Consider the following 17,399-nt stretch of genomic DNA (forward strand, 5'->3'; position numbering starts at 1 on the left):
CATTCTATGGTCTTGCAGAGATCTAAGAACCCTGGAAGGGGACGGTTTATGGGTGATATCATCGATAGTTAGGTGCTAGCGACTCGTGCTCGAGTCCTAGCGACTTGATAAATTACAGATCTAAAAAGAAATCTGTTTTGTTCTAGTCCGGTAAGATCCTCCAGCATAATTCCAATGGTTGTTTTCAACATGTCCATCCATTTGATTACAGGTTGCCCTCTTCGCCTGGTTCCTTCAGTCTTCCCAAATATGATATCCTTCTCCACTGATCTTTCTCTTCTGACAGTATGACCAAAATAAGATAGTCATAACTTCATCATTTGTACTCTGAGCAACATAGCCGGTTTGATCTCTTCCAGAATCGATTTATTAGTTGTTCTAGCGATCCACAGCATGCATAAAATCCTTCTCTAACACCAAAGCTCAAATAAGTCAATCTTTCTGTCTTTGTTTCTGTAGTGTCCAGCTTTTGCATCTGGACACTACAGAACAATGAGAAAACGAGTGTGGACAAGTCTAATCTTCATTTGGAGTGTTATTTCCTTGCCTTTGATTACTTTGTCAAGAACCTTCATTAAAGAGCAACCAAGTGCTATTCTGAAGATTATTTCTTCCCTGCTAGTTGCTTCTTTGTTTAGGAAAGATGGCAGGGTAGATGTGAATTGCTTGTTCACTCTTTTCAAAAACACTAGGACTAGGGGGCATGCAATGATGCTAGTAAGTAGCAGATTTAAAACAATCTGAAGAAATATTTCTTCACTCAACGTGTAATTAAACTCTGGAATTTGTTGCGAGAGAATGTGGTAAAATCAGTAAAGCGGGGTTTAAAAAAGGTTTGGATAATTTCCAAAAAGGGAAGTCCATAAGCCATTATTGAGATGGCTTGGGGAAATCCATTTCTTATTCCTAGGATAAGCAACATAATAATCTGTTTTACTACTCAGGATCTAGTTAGGTATTTGGGACCTGGGTTGGCCACTATTGGAAACAGGATACTGGGCTTTATGGATCTTTGGTTTGTCCCAGTATGGCAATTCTTATGATTTTATGAGGCAGAACGAACTAACAAACTTATTGTTTGTTTTAAACTGATATAGGATGATTTAACAAAGAGGCAATAATATAGGCAATCACATGTGAAGCAGAGACTTGCTCCTAAGTATTGCATAGCAAAAAGGAATGCACCTAAGCTTTCTACCATAGTCTGTGAAGACAAGAGATATGTCCTATAACAAAGAGTAAGGGAACAATCTAACTAGAGAAACCCCCAATCATACACTTCAATCACCTTTCTTTAATAATTTCTCTCCAAACTGGTGATTCAATCACAAATTCCTTGAAATTATCATTAGTTACAATGACTCCACCAGTTTTTTCAGCAAGATGCAATAGAAATCTGCAAGAAAACAGGCAAACACAATTGGTTAGTTTTAGATGCAGGTTTTCAATTTCATTATTCATTTATTTTAAAAAAAGGTATGTTTACAATGGACACCATAGACTAGACTGCTATTTTGTATTATATACGAAACAGAAAACTGAAGATCTGATAAAAACAAGAAGATAAAGGCAGCAAAGTATGAAAAGAAGTAAAACTCTTTGGTTGCCGTCACAATTGTAATTAAATATTCTGTCTCCGATACAAACCCATAAGGGTCTCAGCTATCTTAAGACAGGGATCCACACTCGAATGCCCAGAAGCCAATGGCAGCTCCAAATCAACCCTAAATGTGAATCCTGGAATCTTTTCCTACCTTCTCCAGAGGCCTATTGCCATATATTAAAAAGTTTCTTTCATTTACATTATCTTGTTTGTAAATGTTATATGCATATATATATTATATCTTTTAATGTCCCCTGATGAAGGCATAATTTTATGCCGAAACCTGGATCCTTGTTGGGACTTTACTTTATTAAATAATACACTGATACCATTTGGTTTTAAGGACATCTCTCTTGTAAAATATTGAAGTGCCAGAAGCACTTGTTTGACAAACAGTAAAAGCCACTGTCTTAAGACATAATACAATGATGAAAACCTCAGCATACAACCTTTCTTGGACTGAATGATCTATTTAGAATAAACAAAAGGGTTTAAAAAAAAAAACAAAAACTAAATTAGAGTTAGAAAAACATAGCCTTAACCATGTTTTCTCAGGAATAAAGGTCAAATAAAAATATATAATCTAATACATGAAACATGCTTAAACTTGTAATAAAATTTCCTGGAGCCTCTTGTCTGTCTTCTTTGTGTATCTTCCTTGTTGATTCTTTTCTGTTTTTCTCCCATGTGCCATCATATTTTTGGTGTTTTTTTCACCCATTTGTACAGATTGCACTCCACTTTTATATGCCAATTCATAACAGGCAGTATATACAAGTTTGCTTTAAACATTAAACTATTATGTACAAGGCAGAATAAGTTTAGTAATGCTATAGAAATGATAACCAGTAGTAACAGACACATGTAATGAAAACGATACAGAATTATATTGTAGGATTTCTCTCTCTCTGAAGCACTATTTTACAATTGTATGTTAGAAACAGCATTCACTATCTCCTTCTCTCTCTAAGAGACCCCAGTTTTTGTCTGTACCATTGTGACTGTATTAAGCAATTCTAGTTGTAGTTCCCAGCCTGTACCACAGCATCTGTGTTTTCTGATAAATAGCTAAGAATGCTGTCAAAATGTTTTTGATCAGGCCAGTCGCACATCAATGCTGAATGAAAGAACCAAGTTACATTTCATCTGGAAAAACGAAAGGGCAGAGCATAACATGGCATAGCTCTCACAGATCTTCAGAAGTTTAAGAAAATGCTTAAGACTACACTCTGTGGAAGCATTTCGATGAATGACGATTCTAGATTATAATGGTTTCTGTATAGGCATACAATTGAATGCTGTAAATAATTGTTCTTTTTGAACAATTTGAAATGTTTGTGGTTTGTATAAATTTTGTGTTTTGTATGGTTTTTCCTTGTAAAACCACTTAGGAATAGGCGGTTAAGAAATCTTAAATAAATAAAATAACACTCCATTTGCATATCACAAACACTTTGCAGTTCTATGTGGTTAACATAAATAATAATAATAATTACAGTTTATATACCACAATACCGTGAAGTTCTATGCGGTTTACAAAAGATTAGAGAAGGTACAGAATAATTGGACTTGAGAGCGGAAAGAGTGAGTGAGTAAGGGGGAGAACAGGTCAGTTGTCTAGGTATTTCAGGAACAGGCATGTTTTTAGACGCTTCCTAAATTCTTCATAAGTAGTGAGCGAGAGCAATTGCTCTAGGTCTTTACCCCATAGGGCCGCTTGGTGTGAGAGAAGGTGTTCGTGGTATTTTTTCAGTTTGCAACCTCTAACTGGTGGGGAAACGAAGTTTGAATGTGTGCTTCTCTTGCGTTTGTTGGTAGAGAAGCAGAAAAGGTCCGATATGTATTTGGGGGCTAGTCCATATAATACTTTGAAACAGAGGCAGGCGAATTTAAACTTTACGCGTGCTTCCATCGACAGCCAGTGAGAATTGTGCATTAACAGAGAATGACAAAATCTACCATAAAATACTATATTGCCTTATTGCACTGTTCTGTTAAAGCATGTTAATGTTGCCGGTACCAAAGTAAGACAATAAAACTCCACACACTACCTGTCATCATGTGAAGCAATTCGGGTTCCCAGTACTGTTCTTGCAGGAGTGAATGACAGGATTCCTAAATTCTGAAGCTCTGTTAAGAAATGCTGCTCTATAAGACAAATGAATAAACATTCAGTGATCAACTTCATGAAACAGATTTTTATTCTGTTCCGGGTTATGGCTTCCCTAACTCATCCTTAAATGACTACAAGAACTCATTACAATACTGAGAACAGGTGAACTCTCATGGAAGAATTCAGTCTCAAGACACTGGCACAGCAGGGTTTACAACGGGTGAAGTATGTTTATATTCAGAACTCATGTATGAAAATTGCCAGCAATTACTGAAAAACATACAAACATGCCACTTATACATGTTAAAAGAAAGACATACACCCCCCACCCTTTCTTTATTTTATTATTCTATTTTAAAATGTTATACTTTATATTTTTAGCATTGTAAACCAACCAGATACATGTCAATGGTTGGTATATCAAAATATTAATAAACTTGGAACAAGTTATTCTAAGAAAGCTTAAAATACAGAAGGTATTATTGAATTCCCATACATCATGTCTTAAGCAAATACATTTTATTTATTTGGTTAGTTTTATATCCCATCCTCCCCAATGAGCTCAGAACGGGTTACAATGTTGACATACATAGGGCTCCTTTTACTAAGCTGCGATAGCGTTTTTAGGCACGCAGAATTTAAGCGCATGCTAAACCCACGCTACATGCCTAGAACTAACGCCAGCTCAATGCTGGCGTTAGCGTCTAGCACGCATGGCAATACAGCACGCGCTAAGCCCACTATCGCAGCTTAGTAAAAGGAGCCCATAATCCATAGACATTCGCTATTCACATTAGTACACAGAGGAACTGTGTACCGGATATTAATGAAAGAATAAACCAAAACATGGACATCAGTGTCTGACTTGCCTGTGATATTTGGGTCACGTTTTGTCCTCCACTGTGGAACAAATACCGTAATGTTTCTGTGGCCATTCCGCCAAAAGAATGCAACAGCTATTGCAATTCCTCGACAAGAAAAAAACTTATTCAGGCCATGACTGCAAAAATTAAAAACAAAGATTGTTAAAACATTTTTTTCAAAAAAAATTGAAGTACCGTATATACTTGAATATAAAATGAGGTAACCTTTTTTTCTCCTAAGAAGGGGAAAAAAAGATTAACTTGAATATAAACCAAGGGAGTGAGAATGGAAAGCCAGGACTTAGTAGCTGAGCCAAGATTAGAACCAAACCCCTTATCCCATTCCAAACTCCACCCATCTCTCCTGTAACCTCTTCCTGCTAATGACATGCTATTCCTTTGGGACAATACAGTATAATGAACCCACTTAGTCCAACACTATTGCCTCCCATAAGCTGTGACAAGATAATGGTGTTACTCTATTCTCTTTTAATTTGAGGTCTCTGCATTTTAGAGCTGCCAAAGAGAAGTAATTTTAAAAGATATTTTTCGGACTATGGCATCAAATATTGGCTCAATCCCCTCCTGCTCCCCTATATCTTTCCAGTAAAATAACATTAATTCTGGCGACTACAGGACTGGAGGAGAAGGGCAAAATATGGCTATTGTCTACCCTTTATCTTGAAAGCGGGAGGGACCAATAGGTAGGCCTGCAGGAGGCCTGGAACAGGTCTGGGAAAGAGGGGGGGGGGCAGGCGGGCACCGACTCAAATAAAAATTGAGACCCCCCATTTTTTGGTCCAAAAATCTAGGTTTATATTTGAGTATATACAGTAATACAATAAAAGAAAAATAAATTAGAGGGAGTTATGTTCAAACTTGGCGGTCAGTGTTATTTTTTTTTTTGTATTTCAAATGCCAGCCAACCACACTATTTCAGTCCCACTACACATATAGGCCTGGATTCTCTAACCAGTGCTGTTGTCAGTGGCCGCCAATCGTGTCAATCAAGAGAAAGCACCGTTTAGAGAATTGCGCCTCTGGCAAAAGGTAGGTGCTGGAAATGTAGGCCAGGGTTTTCCAGGTCTACATTTCCAGCGCCTACCTTTGAGGTGAATAGCGCCTCCGCAGGCGCTTTATGGCACCCTAATGCCACTTCCAGTATTGGCCACACCTACAGTGGTGTTAGGCACCATAAAGCACCTATGGAGGCGCGATTCCAGTGCTGGTTTTTTAGGTGCCAGTAGATGCCTTGAAAATCAGTTTAAAATGTCATTTAAAAAGCATTTTTCACAGAGCTTGGCCACCTACTGGCGCCTTAAAAACCAGCACCATTTAGAGAATTTGGGCCATAGTTATTAGGGATGTGCAGGCAAAGAACATTTGTTTTGTTTAGTTTCCTGTGTCAGTTGCATTTTTATAATAAGTTTCATTTTACTTTGTTTTGCTTTTATATATTTTTGTTAAGAGGTGCCTTTGGCTACGACTGCTGCCCAAGAAATCCCCGAGCTGTGAGGTGCCCAGAATGAGTTCCCCCATCCCAGAAGACTGGCATCCGTCATCACCATCTCTCAGATGAAGATGCTAAGTTCATTCCGTGATTGAGACTGTCTGGGATGAGCCACAACGCCATGCTGGCTCTGGCCTCCGAGGTCCAACAGAGATGGACATCGTAGTTCAGGGAAACCAGAGACAACTGTGATAGGATAGATCGCTGCAATGGCCTTATGTGAGCATGTGCCCAAGGGACCATTTCCAGGGACCCAGCCATGGATCCGAGAATCTGAGCATAATCTCTGGTACACGGTCATGGGTTCATCAATAACCGATGAACCTGAGACCAAAGATTGACCCTTCTGGCCTCTTGGAGGTACACAAATCCACTGGCCATATCGAACACTGCTCCCAGATACTCCAGGCGGTTCTTGGTGGAGTTTACTACCTAGCTGAGAGACTAAAGAACTGATACCACTCTGTCCGTGGCCTGACGATCCTCTAAAGACAAGTCTGCTTGGATCAGCCAGTCGTCCAGGCTGTAAGACCAATGCAGGAGGGGTTTTCCATGAGAATCGGACCCTGATGTAGAAGATCTGGTGCAATTGGAATGTCTTCCTTGCATAAGAACACCGCCATCACCACCATGACCTTCATAAAAGTCCTGGGGGGCCATAGACAGACTGAAGGGCAATGCAATGAATTGGAAGTGCTGTTCCAACACTGCAAAATGAAGAAAGCAATGATGGGGAGGCCAGTAAAGGTCCAGTGAAGTACGGAACTTCCCTGGTTGCATGGTGGCAATTACGGTCCACAGAATTTCCATCCTGAAACTTTGAGACACAATATCTCACGAGCTATGTTTCCAAAAAAACTGAAACTTAGCTACCCTGCACAACTTTTGGAGCTCTATTCAGTGCTACCAATAATAATTTTTGTCGAGCACTGAGTGAATGGCTGAATTACAGTAAACTTGGCCGAAAAAATTAGTGCTCCAAAAAAAGTCAAAGTTTGACATTACTTAGCTCCCACAATAATTGAGTAATAAATGCGAAATTTGACGCATAATGTCTCAGTACAACGTTGTTTTCAAAAGTACAATTTCAACCTCCAAGCTCTATCCATTAGTTTACAAATTAAGTGTAAAGTTGCTAATTTGTGTAAAAAGGCCAAAAATAGGGTATTTTCAGCCTGCTTTTACAGAAAAATACCTTTTAGAAATTCTTTCAAATCAGTCTCATTAGAAAGAGCATATTTCAAACCCCCTAGAAAAGTGGACTTCATTTTTCAGAATGTCATTGTCGTACTGTATTTCATTGTGGTATGGGGTCAAACAAATGGCTATATCTCCACAAATATTCCACAGGCGAAACTAAAACTTTACCAAAGTTCGTTTGAGACATGGTGGACTCTGCATATGAAGTTTCATCAAAATCCGTGATGGTCATGCAGGGCACTTTCCAAGAATCTGATCACTTGACATGGAATGACCCTGATAAGAATCCTCCCTAGTGCTGAGAATCCTGCCAGTGCTGAGTTCTGATTGCGGTACCAAAGACACCACTCCAGTATCATCTTTCAGAGATAGGAGAGTGGACAGAACTGCTTCCAGCTTGGCTGGAGACTGGAAACTGGACTCTACAAAGAAATCTGGGATTGGGGAGGCAAACTCCAACTTGTAACCCTTGCGAATCATATCTAGGACCAACTGGTCTGTTGTAATCTTGACCCATTCCCCGTAAAAGAGAGACAACCATCCTACTATGTGCAGTGGCTGAGGGAGAGGGGAGCTTTGGTTGGAACTTGGGCCTATGAAGGGAATGAAATCTACCTGGGTGGTACTTTTTGGCCTCCTGGAACTTAGTTCTGCTGTAGCTTGTTGGCCTGGCCCCCACGGCCGATCTTCCAGTAGACGCTGAGGCTTTATGTTGCCTAGGTCTTTAACCAGCTTTTCCAAATCTTCACAAAAGAGGAGCTTTCCCCTAAAGGGAAGCTTAACCAATCACTACTTCGAAGCAGTGTTAGCTGCCCAGTAACAAGGTCACAGGGAACACTGAGCTGTGACAACCAAAAACCATCTGCTTGGCTGATGCCAAATAGGCAAACTCCTGATTCAATACACAGGAAGAGAGGTAGCTGAGAGGACTCCAGTTCCTCCACAGACTCTGCAGTCTAATGAACCCAAGGCATGCTCTTGTAGTATAAGAGCTGCAGACTGCTGCTTGCAGGGATAAGGCCACTACTTCAAAGGAAAGGTTCAGGGTGGACTAATGCTTCTTATCCTGAACATCTTTCAGGGCGACACTGCCCTTCACAGGGAGAGTAGTCTTCTTAGTGACAGCAGCTATCAGTGTGTCCACCTTAGGCCATCATAGCTTCTTCAGCTCCTCAGGAGAGAGAAGGTAGAGCTGACCCATGGCCCTGGCTACCTTGAGGCTAGGTCTGGCATATCCCACTGTATGGCAATCAATTCCCGCATTGCTCAGGCACCGGGAAGGTGTTTCTGGACTCACCACGCCTGATAACATCTCCAAGCCTTAGCGTAGGTAGCCACCAAGGACTTCTTCCTGCTGTGGAGAAGAGTGGCAACAACAGTCAATGAATAGCCCCTACGGCTGAATGCTCAAAAGCCAGGCTATAAGATCAAAGCAGTCTGGATCATTTGTGAGGAGACGAGGATGACAAGGAAGCTGAAGCTCCTGATGCTGCTGCAGCCAAACCATAGGCTGGCAACAATTTCTTAGCCAAGTAAACCTGATACATCATGTTAATAAATTCAGGAGAAATCCCATCATCCAAATGCAGAAGCCGCTTCCTGCGGACCCTTCTTGGAACTCTCAGAGGACTTGTAAGATTTGGCCGTTGAATTGCATTTTTTGTTTTGCTGGGAAGGCAATTGTGTACTCCTTGGGGCCTGTTGTTGACATTTTCCCATGCCCATGGGCAGGAACAGCGACAGGACCCCCTTCAGAGGTCGAGGGTACTTGGATGGATGAAATTCTGTGTCCCTCCCCCGCCGCAGAGTATGTGGAATACGGCCATACACCAGACAGCCATCTGCCACAAACAAGGCATGAATCTGAAGTATCCTGCCTTGGGAACTCCGAGTGGTTTTCTTGCAAAAATGAAGCTTATAAAGGAAAAAAATAACTTTAAATTCCAATTAAGAAAACTCCAAGATGACTACCATGCAATTTTCAAAACAAAATAGCTCAGGAAAAGCACAGGAACCCGCCAAAAAGTGGTGATTTTAAGGCTTGGGGTGGGGAGTAGGGCTAACTCCCAAACTGCCCAAAAACCACTTTTTTAGGACCCCCCAAATCTCTGTGACAGACTGTCAGCCCTGTACTTACAGTGCCATCCTGTGTGCTGGAAGGCTGCAAAAGAAGCCGAATCAGCTTACAGGGAGATCTTTTGCCTCAACAAGCCTTGCAAACTTGACTGCTGGTCTTCTGAATGCCGCACTGGCCCAAGTCCTGTGGCCAGGGACCTCCACCACCAGAATACACCATACGCACGACCTGGCAGATGGGTGCAGTCGGCCCCGATCTTAGACAGACCTCCACGGAGCCACACTGCCTGCACTCAAACCCACTAGCGGACAAACCTGGGTGATCCAACTCCCAAGGAACAGTTCAATCCAAAAGTGCAGGCAGTCCAGCGGGTGCACAGCCAGGCAGCCAACCCCCTGGAAACAGACTTTCCCCACAGTCTGTGATCTCCCGCAGCTAGAGCTGTCCCCGTGGGGAACCTCTGTAGCACAAGGGCAGAATTCACGAACAAAAACACTGAATTTAAAGAAAATAAACACAGACAGAGAAGACAAGCTCCTACAATCTGACTTGTAGAAAAGAAACTGGACAGTGCTGAGGTAAGAGGGGAGGGGCTCAAGACTGTATGATGAGGCTTACTACAAGCTCTGGTGAGTATAGAAAATAACCCACTAGTCTAGGAATCGAGTGGGATTTGTACATGAATTGTGTACTTTTCCACACAAGTGCTAGATAGGTACCTAAGTGCTATTCTCTAAGGGCATTCATCAGAGTAGTGAAGACACAGGAGGATTGTAAGACCTGCAACGAGAAATGAGCCGCGACATGGCAAATGAGGTTTAACGTGGATAAGTGTAAGGTGATGCATGTGGGTAACAAAAATCTTATACACGAATACAGGATGTCTGGTGCGATACTTGGAGAGACCCCCCAGGAAAGAGACTTGGGAGTATTGGTCGACAAGTTGATGAAGCCGTCCGTGCAATGTGCGGCGGTGGCGAAAAGGGCGAACAGAATGCTAGGAATGATTAAGAAAGGGATCACGAACAGATCGCCTTTACCTGGAATACTGCTTCTAGCACTGGTCGCCGTACATAAAGAAGGACACAGTGAAACTCGAAAGGGTCCAGAGTAGAGCGATTAAAATGGTTAAGGGGCTGGAGGAGAGATTAGAGAAACTGGGCCTCTTCTCCCTTGAAAAGAGGAGACTGAGAGGGGACATGATCGAAACATTCAAGATAATGAAGGGAATAGACTTAGTAGATAGACAGGTTGTTCACCCTCTCCAAGGTAGAGAGAATGAGAGGGCACTCTCTAAAGTTAAAAGGGGATAGATTCCGTACAAACGTAAGGAAGTTCTTCTTCACCCAGAGAGTGGTAGAACTGGAACGCTCTTCCGGAGGCTGTTATAGGTGAAAACACCCTCTAGTAATTCAAGACAAAGTTAGACAAGTTCCTGTTGAACCAGAACATACGCAGGTAAGGCTAGTCTCAGTTAGGTTCGGCGTGGGCGGACTGCTGGGCACGATGGACCGCTGGTCTGACCCAGCAGCTGCAATTCTTATGTGACTTTATGTGCTGTCACTGATATTATTTCCCTTATAAAATCTACTCAAAAACAAACAAACCAAAGCAAGTACAAAAATCCAGGGGATCTTTATAACCATTGGAAGTTTTTAGTTTGTGCAATAAAATACATAGATAAAAAGAACTTCCTCTCTACCACAAACTGTTGACACATTAAGAGTCAAAGTGCCATCCATCCCATAGGTATATAATGGGCCACACAGCATTTTACATATGCTAAATCCATTAGCAGGCCTTAGTGAAAAGACCCCAAAATGTTCTGTTGTTCAAACTCACGTCAAAAAGCATTTAATAAACTGAAGACATTCTAAAAAACATACACACAGGACTAACATTTCAAGAAAATATTGCAAGTCCTTCCTGATTCATGGCAATTCTAGGGAGACAGAACTCTACAAGTATAACAAATCATGAGGTAATATGAGATCATCTCTCATGGTTTCAAACAAAAATAAAGTACTATATAATTAATCCAGCTTCCATTCCTAGTAAGTTGGTTAAGGTGCTACAAACAGCTAAGTGCTATTACATTTACACCGTACTCTTAGATGAGCACACTGGCACATCACAGAAGTAACTAACATTTTAAAATTACATTAAATTCAAGGTGGTAACTATTACATCAGCATCATGAGGTGGCCAATTTACTTGTCTCAGTCATGACTAAGAGGCATGTTGTAACAACCAGGTATAACACACACACCCTTCAATCTCAATGTTTAGTCAAAAATCCTTATCACAAGGACTAGCTTTGAAACTCAGTAATGATTGTAAAAGGTCAAACAAAATGATTCACAATAGTGACTTGCATTTTACACGATGAACTTCCTCATTCTTGGAAATATTTCCTCATATAGAGTACATCTTAAAGAAGTACTGTATTACACTAAAGACATGTCTGTACTTTACCTAGTTAATGGCATAATTACATGCTGCTTTTAGGACTTTCCCACAAAATTTGACTGAATGCAAGATAGTCATATGATAAAAGTATTGATACGTAACATTTTCTAACATTATATACAGCTTTCTGATCCTCTCTGTACAGTTTAGTTAAACTGTAAGCATTTTTTTTTTTTTTGGGGGGGGGGATGTTAAGAAAAATCATGAGATGAAAAAATAATCATCTGAAACTTTGGCAGACTTTGTTCTAAGAAATACTCAGAAGAAGAGATTGCATACATGTAAATGTATAAAAGTTTGACTACTCAGAAAAATAACATCCATGAAGTGAAGAAATTACCTAGTGGTTAGAGCAGTGGAGCAAGAACTAGTATAGTCCTCTCTTGGGCAAATCATTTCATCCTTCATTGTCACAGGCATAAGCTTAGATTTTAAGCCCTCTGGGGTAGAGAAATTTACCTGAATGTAACTTACACTGAACTTGAATTTAGAAACTTGAGTAATTAAACCGAAAAACTCAAATCCAAGAGAAGTGTTTAATGGAGAGAAGCAGTTTTCGCTATTTAGGTAATAAGACCACTAGTTGCTAGAAATGAACAACAGAGCACAAAGAAAACAAAAAGGAAAAATCCTAAAACAGAAAGACAATAAGCACAATAGCGCCACTCCAAAAAAAAGCTAGCAAAAACAAATCCCCACCCCGACTCTGAAATCTATGGCTAGTCCTTAAATTTTCTACATATTTTTCCATCCCTGTTTTGGCTTATAGTATGACTTTTTACTGCAATGTGGTACATTTTGAACTTATCACATATCAGATGCACACATTAACACAAAGTAAGTGCAAAACCTGTACATTAAGGGCCTGATTCTGTATAGGACGCCTGGTCTCAGCAGCCGCCTAAACGGCTTTTGAGAACCGCACAAGGGTGTCCTATATAGAATCACGATAGGCCCGATTCTGTATAGGACACCCAGTCTCAGCAGCCGCCTAAGCAGTTTTTGAGAATGGCACACAGATGACCTATACAGAATCGCCACCCCAGTTGTCTAACTGGGTCCATGTCACAGATGTGGATTAGAGAATCGCGTTGACACTGTGCTAATCGCGGCAAGGGGATCTCTCTGCTTCGATCAGCTGAGCGACAGCAGCAGGGAACCCTCGAATCCCACCACAAGTCGGCAGGCAAGTAGGATGCCCACTGCCACCAACCCTGAACCCCCCCACCCCCCACCTACAATCGGGATTCCATTTATAGAATATGGCCCTAACTGTTGAGAGTGTTCTAAGCATATTCCCATATATGAGTTACCATATAGTGATTGTATTCAGTTAGAGTGGATGCACTAAACTGCAACAGTGACACTGCATGATAGGTATGGTGTGTTAACTGCAATGCAAAGTCCTTGTTATTCCCTCTCTGTTTCCTGCCCCCTACTAGGCTATGCAGTTAACATGTTATTTGGTGAATGTTATCATACCCGCCCACTAACAGCATATGCTGAGTCACATGCCAAGTATTTAGCATGCTTTAGTAAAGGAGACCCTTCATTTGGACATATGCCGATTCCTCATCTGAGTGAAACGGAGACATGATCAAAATAATTATGTCAAATGCATAAGCTTTTTGCAAGAGTAAAGAAATATATGCATGCAGTCAACATACATAAATGGAGCAGAAAGTCCCAAACATGCCATGTACACTAGAGATTGTTCAAAAGCTCTTGCCCCATTTCTTCTTGCCATTAATTTTATCCTGTTGGTAGCAATTTCAAGCCTAGAAGGATCTAGAAACCTGGGATTTATGACCATAAGTGTCTGCACATTCAATTGCCTGCATTGGTGTAAGATATGCATATACATTATTTTTCAGACCTGGGGACGCTAAAGTATTCTCAAAAGTAAAAGTATGCTTTCATTTCCGCTTTGAAAATTATACCAAGAAAAAGTACCCACACATATTTACACCTACTAATAGATACTACTTCTAAGTAAAAATATGTAGATGCTTCGGAAAATCTGAAGTATGCATATAGTTCCAAATTTCAGCCTAACTCTACTCCCATGAGGTAGGTAAATGCATGGTGTGAAACAACAACAACATTGCTGCTCTTCTTCCCTCCAATTTTATCTTCAATGTAATTATTTTTGTAGCCCTAATTTCCAATGTATTAGTATTGTAAACCACGAAATACTCACTTACAAGCAGTATATCAAATGTAATAAATCTAATCCAATCCAAAAATCTGTACATGGGTAAAGCATTATTTTATCAGCAGAAATGGCTGTTATTATCTATTTAACGCACAATTCTGAAGAGTATTTTTTAAATGTTGATAAATATGCAAGTCCAAAAATTCAAAAATATCACTCCAAAACAAAAGCATCACACAAGCCAAGAAAGCTAGCTTATTACTTAAGCAAAAGAAAAGCCTCAGACAAACGGGGAGGTGTACCCACCACACTCTTCAACCAAAGCATCATAGGCAAAAAACTTTCGCACTAGTTTAAAGTTAGCAGGTGGGAGCAAAAAAATAGCCGAGAATGATTAATGGTAAAAACCACTGAACACAAACAGGCCAGGCCGACGATCGTTTCGTGGCCAGCAACAATTGCTTCAGGGCCTTAGCGCCAAATCCAGGCTATCCTATAACACAAAACACAAACCCAAAAGGGAAATGAAATTGCTCACCTGCTAAAAGTTGATAAAGAGCAAAAGCTCATCCAACTACTTACTATACGCAGATCCTAACTGCTACTTTCAACCACAACTTTCAAAGCACTGTTGTGGGGTTTATAACCATGTCCAGCCCTGTCAGGAGAAAGATCACTTGGACTATACTTCCCTCCATTCCTTCCTGTTTTTTGTGGTTGTATACAGATAAATATGCCAGTACATTAGGGAAGCTGGGACAATTTTCTCTGACTTATACTCTGTGAGTGCTCTGCCACTATCTGCAGAAGGTCTATCTAAAATATTGTGCATGTCAATTCAGGAGTTCCTAAGAAAAAAATTTCCGCATCCCTATCATTTAGTAAAGAACATCTGAAATATACAAAATACCATTGCAAAGAAAGAGACACCTTCTAACTCACATATAGAAGGAAGAACAGAGGAGCAGAGTCACAGGAGGAGCTAAAAAGATGGACAAGATGCCTTCAACACCAAACTTGCGAGTATTTTATTTAAAAATCTATGTCCTGCATATCCAACAATTCTATGCAGGTAACAAAAAAAATGCAGAATAAAAGCACAAGAAAAAATACAATTTAAGAACATAACAAAAAAAACAAAACACTACTACACATTAATCATACAAACTCTTAAAAGACAAACATCAAATTTCAGTACAGTAAAACCTTCGATTGCAAGACAAGCAAAACATTTGATTAAATTTTAACTTGATATACAAGCAACGTCTTGCAATACAAGTACATACAGTATACACACATCACAACTGAGCCGATGGTTCTTCTCTCTGACACTGAAAGAGTGTAGTGACTGTTATAAATGAGCAAAGTCTTGCAATAAGAGTACATACAGTATACACGTGTCACATCATCACAACTGAGCCAATGGTTCATCTCTCTCCAACGCTGCAGGAGTGTACTGACTGTGCTAAATGAGCGAGGTCTTGCAATGCAAGTACATATAGTATTTTGTATTAAAGTTTCTGGGTTGTGGAATGAATTGTCTGAGTTTCCATTATTTCCTATGGGGAAATTCACTTTGATATACGAGTGCTTTGGATTACAAGCATGCTTCAGGAACGAATTATGCTCGCAAACCAAGGTTTGACTGTATATTTTAACATTATGAGAACTGCCCCCCCCAACCAAATAACTTATCACAATAAAAACAAGTCCTAATAACAAGATCATGAATACCTCCTTGAGATTAAGTGACTTTGGAAGATCACACTAATTCTCAGGTTAAAAAAATGTTTTTACACTCTATGGAAACTTCGCACCATTAAACACTATTTTGATTTCTTCTCCTTTCGACTGCTGGTTCAATCTTTGATCTTAAGTACCTTAGACTATTGCAATATTATATACTTGGGATCTTTTAAGAAAACCATCAAATGACTGAGAATTGTCCAGAATGCTGCTGTCCGTCTCTTTTATAGTCTCAAGAAATCAGATCATGTAAGCTCGTATTACAAAAAACTACACTGGCTACCTGTGGAGGCAAGAATCATCTTTAAGTTTGCTTGCTTTTGCTTCAAAACCATAAAAGGTTCATCCTCAATTACCTGTCTCATCACTTCGAATTTCCAGGCACAACTTGTACATGTAGTGCTTTCCTGTTTGCTTTTCCATCCTTGAAAGGTTGTATCTTCAAGAGATTTCTTGATAAAACATTATCATTCCAAGCAGGCAAATGGAATGTTTGTTTAACAAAACTTTATTTCAAACGTACTTTCTTATCAAACTTTTAGAAAGCCAATCAAAACCTACCTCTTTGCTAAATTTCTCTGACCCCATTTATGCCTTGATGTATTCCTAAAACACTTCCAGTCAAATCTGATTAACCTTAACATGCTAATGTAATCTCAAAGGTTTTTTCTGTAATATCGCTGTCTGTATACAGATTCTTTCTCTGTAAACCGTTCTGAACTGTTTGTGGTATTGCAGTATATAAAAATAAAGTTATTATTAGGTATCAGTACCCAAACTCATTTCACAAAAGTACGTTCAAACAATACAGTTTTTAACTTCTTCCTGAGCTGCAAAACACTTGATGCTTGCCTCACTTCCAATGGCAACGCATTCCAACAAATCGGTCCCTGCATCGTCAACACATTCTTACGATTCCCTGATAACTTCAGCATACTGAGAGGTGGCACATTTTATCCATGGATTGTAATGTATGAATTGGTTGACTCACTAGTCAAGACTTGCATGCCTTTTGCACTAGAACACTGGTTGTAAATTTGAAGCTTAATAAATAAAAATAAGATAATGCTGTTTCGTCATGCACGCTTGCCTAACCATTTTGCCAAAGTCATGTCATACTATGTTAGTCATGCTTTGCAATACTGTTTGCCGTACTATGTTTTGCCGAACTATGCTTGCCATGCTATGTCTCACCATACCATGTTTTATCATATTATGTTTATACCATGCTGTCAACTTTGTTTTGCCAGACAATATTTGCCATGCTATCTTTTACCATACTATGTCTGAAAGTGTGAAGCAGTGGTTATAGCTGCAGCCTCAGCATCCTGAAGTTTTGGGTTCAAACCCATGCTGCTCCTTTTGACTCTGGGCAGGTCCTAATCCTCCTATTACCCCAGGTACATGAGCCCAACGGAACAAACAGGGAAAAAAGTCTTGAGTACCTGAATAAATTCATGTAAATCGTTCTGAGCTCCCCTGGGAGAATGGTATAGAAAATTGAATAAATAAATAAATGAACTACAGGAAAACATTTTTAAGGATGTCTTGACACTTTTATGAATTCAGTTCATACAAACTAAGGTTTCCCCCTTTTACAAAACCACGATAGAGTTTTCTACTGCAGGCCAGTGAGGTAAATGCTCCATTGCTCATAGAATTC

At 40.0% G+C, this 17,399-nt stretch overlaps 1 protein-coding gene across 2 annotated transcripts in view; it reads right to left on the reverse strand.

Moving 5' to 3' along the window:
• N4BP1 (NEDD4 binding protein 1) overlaps positions 1-17,399 on the reverse strand; it is a 46,223-nt gene that overhangs the window by 10,018 nt on the left and 18,806 nt on the right. For both annotated transcript variants that reach the window (XR_004539222.1, XM_033942109.1), the window contains exons 3-5: positions 4,586-4,716; positions 3,655-3,751; positions 1,289-1,396 (exon numbers count right to left, since the gene is read on the reverse strand). Coding sequence is in view for 1 of the 2 variants with exons in the window: in XM_033942109.1 (XP_033798000.1) it covers positions 1,289-1,396; positions 3,655-3,751; positions 4,586-4,716 (336 nt within the window). In the remaining variant the exon portion in view is untranslated. The remainder of the gene's footprint in view (positions 1-1,288; positions 1,397-3,654; positions 3,752-4,585; positions 4,717-17,399) is intronic.

This window comes from Geotrypetes seraphini, chromosome 4 (assembly GCF_902459505.1).
Source record: "Geotrypetes seraphini chromosome 4, aGeoSer1.1, whole genome shotgun sequence".
Taxonomy (NCBI): domain Eukaryota; kingdom Metazoa; phylum Chordata; class Amphibia; order Gymnophiona; family Dermophiidae; genus Geotrypetes; species Geotrypetes seraphini.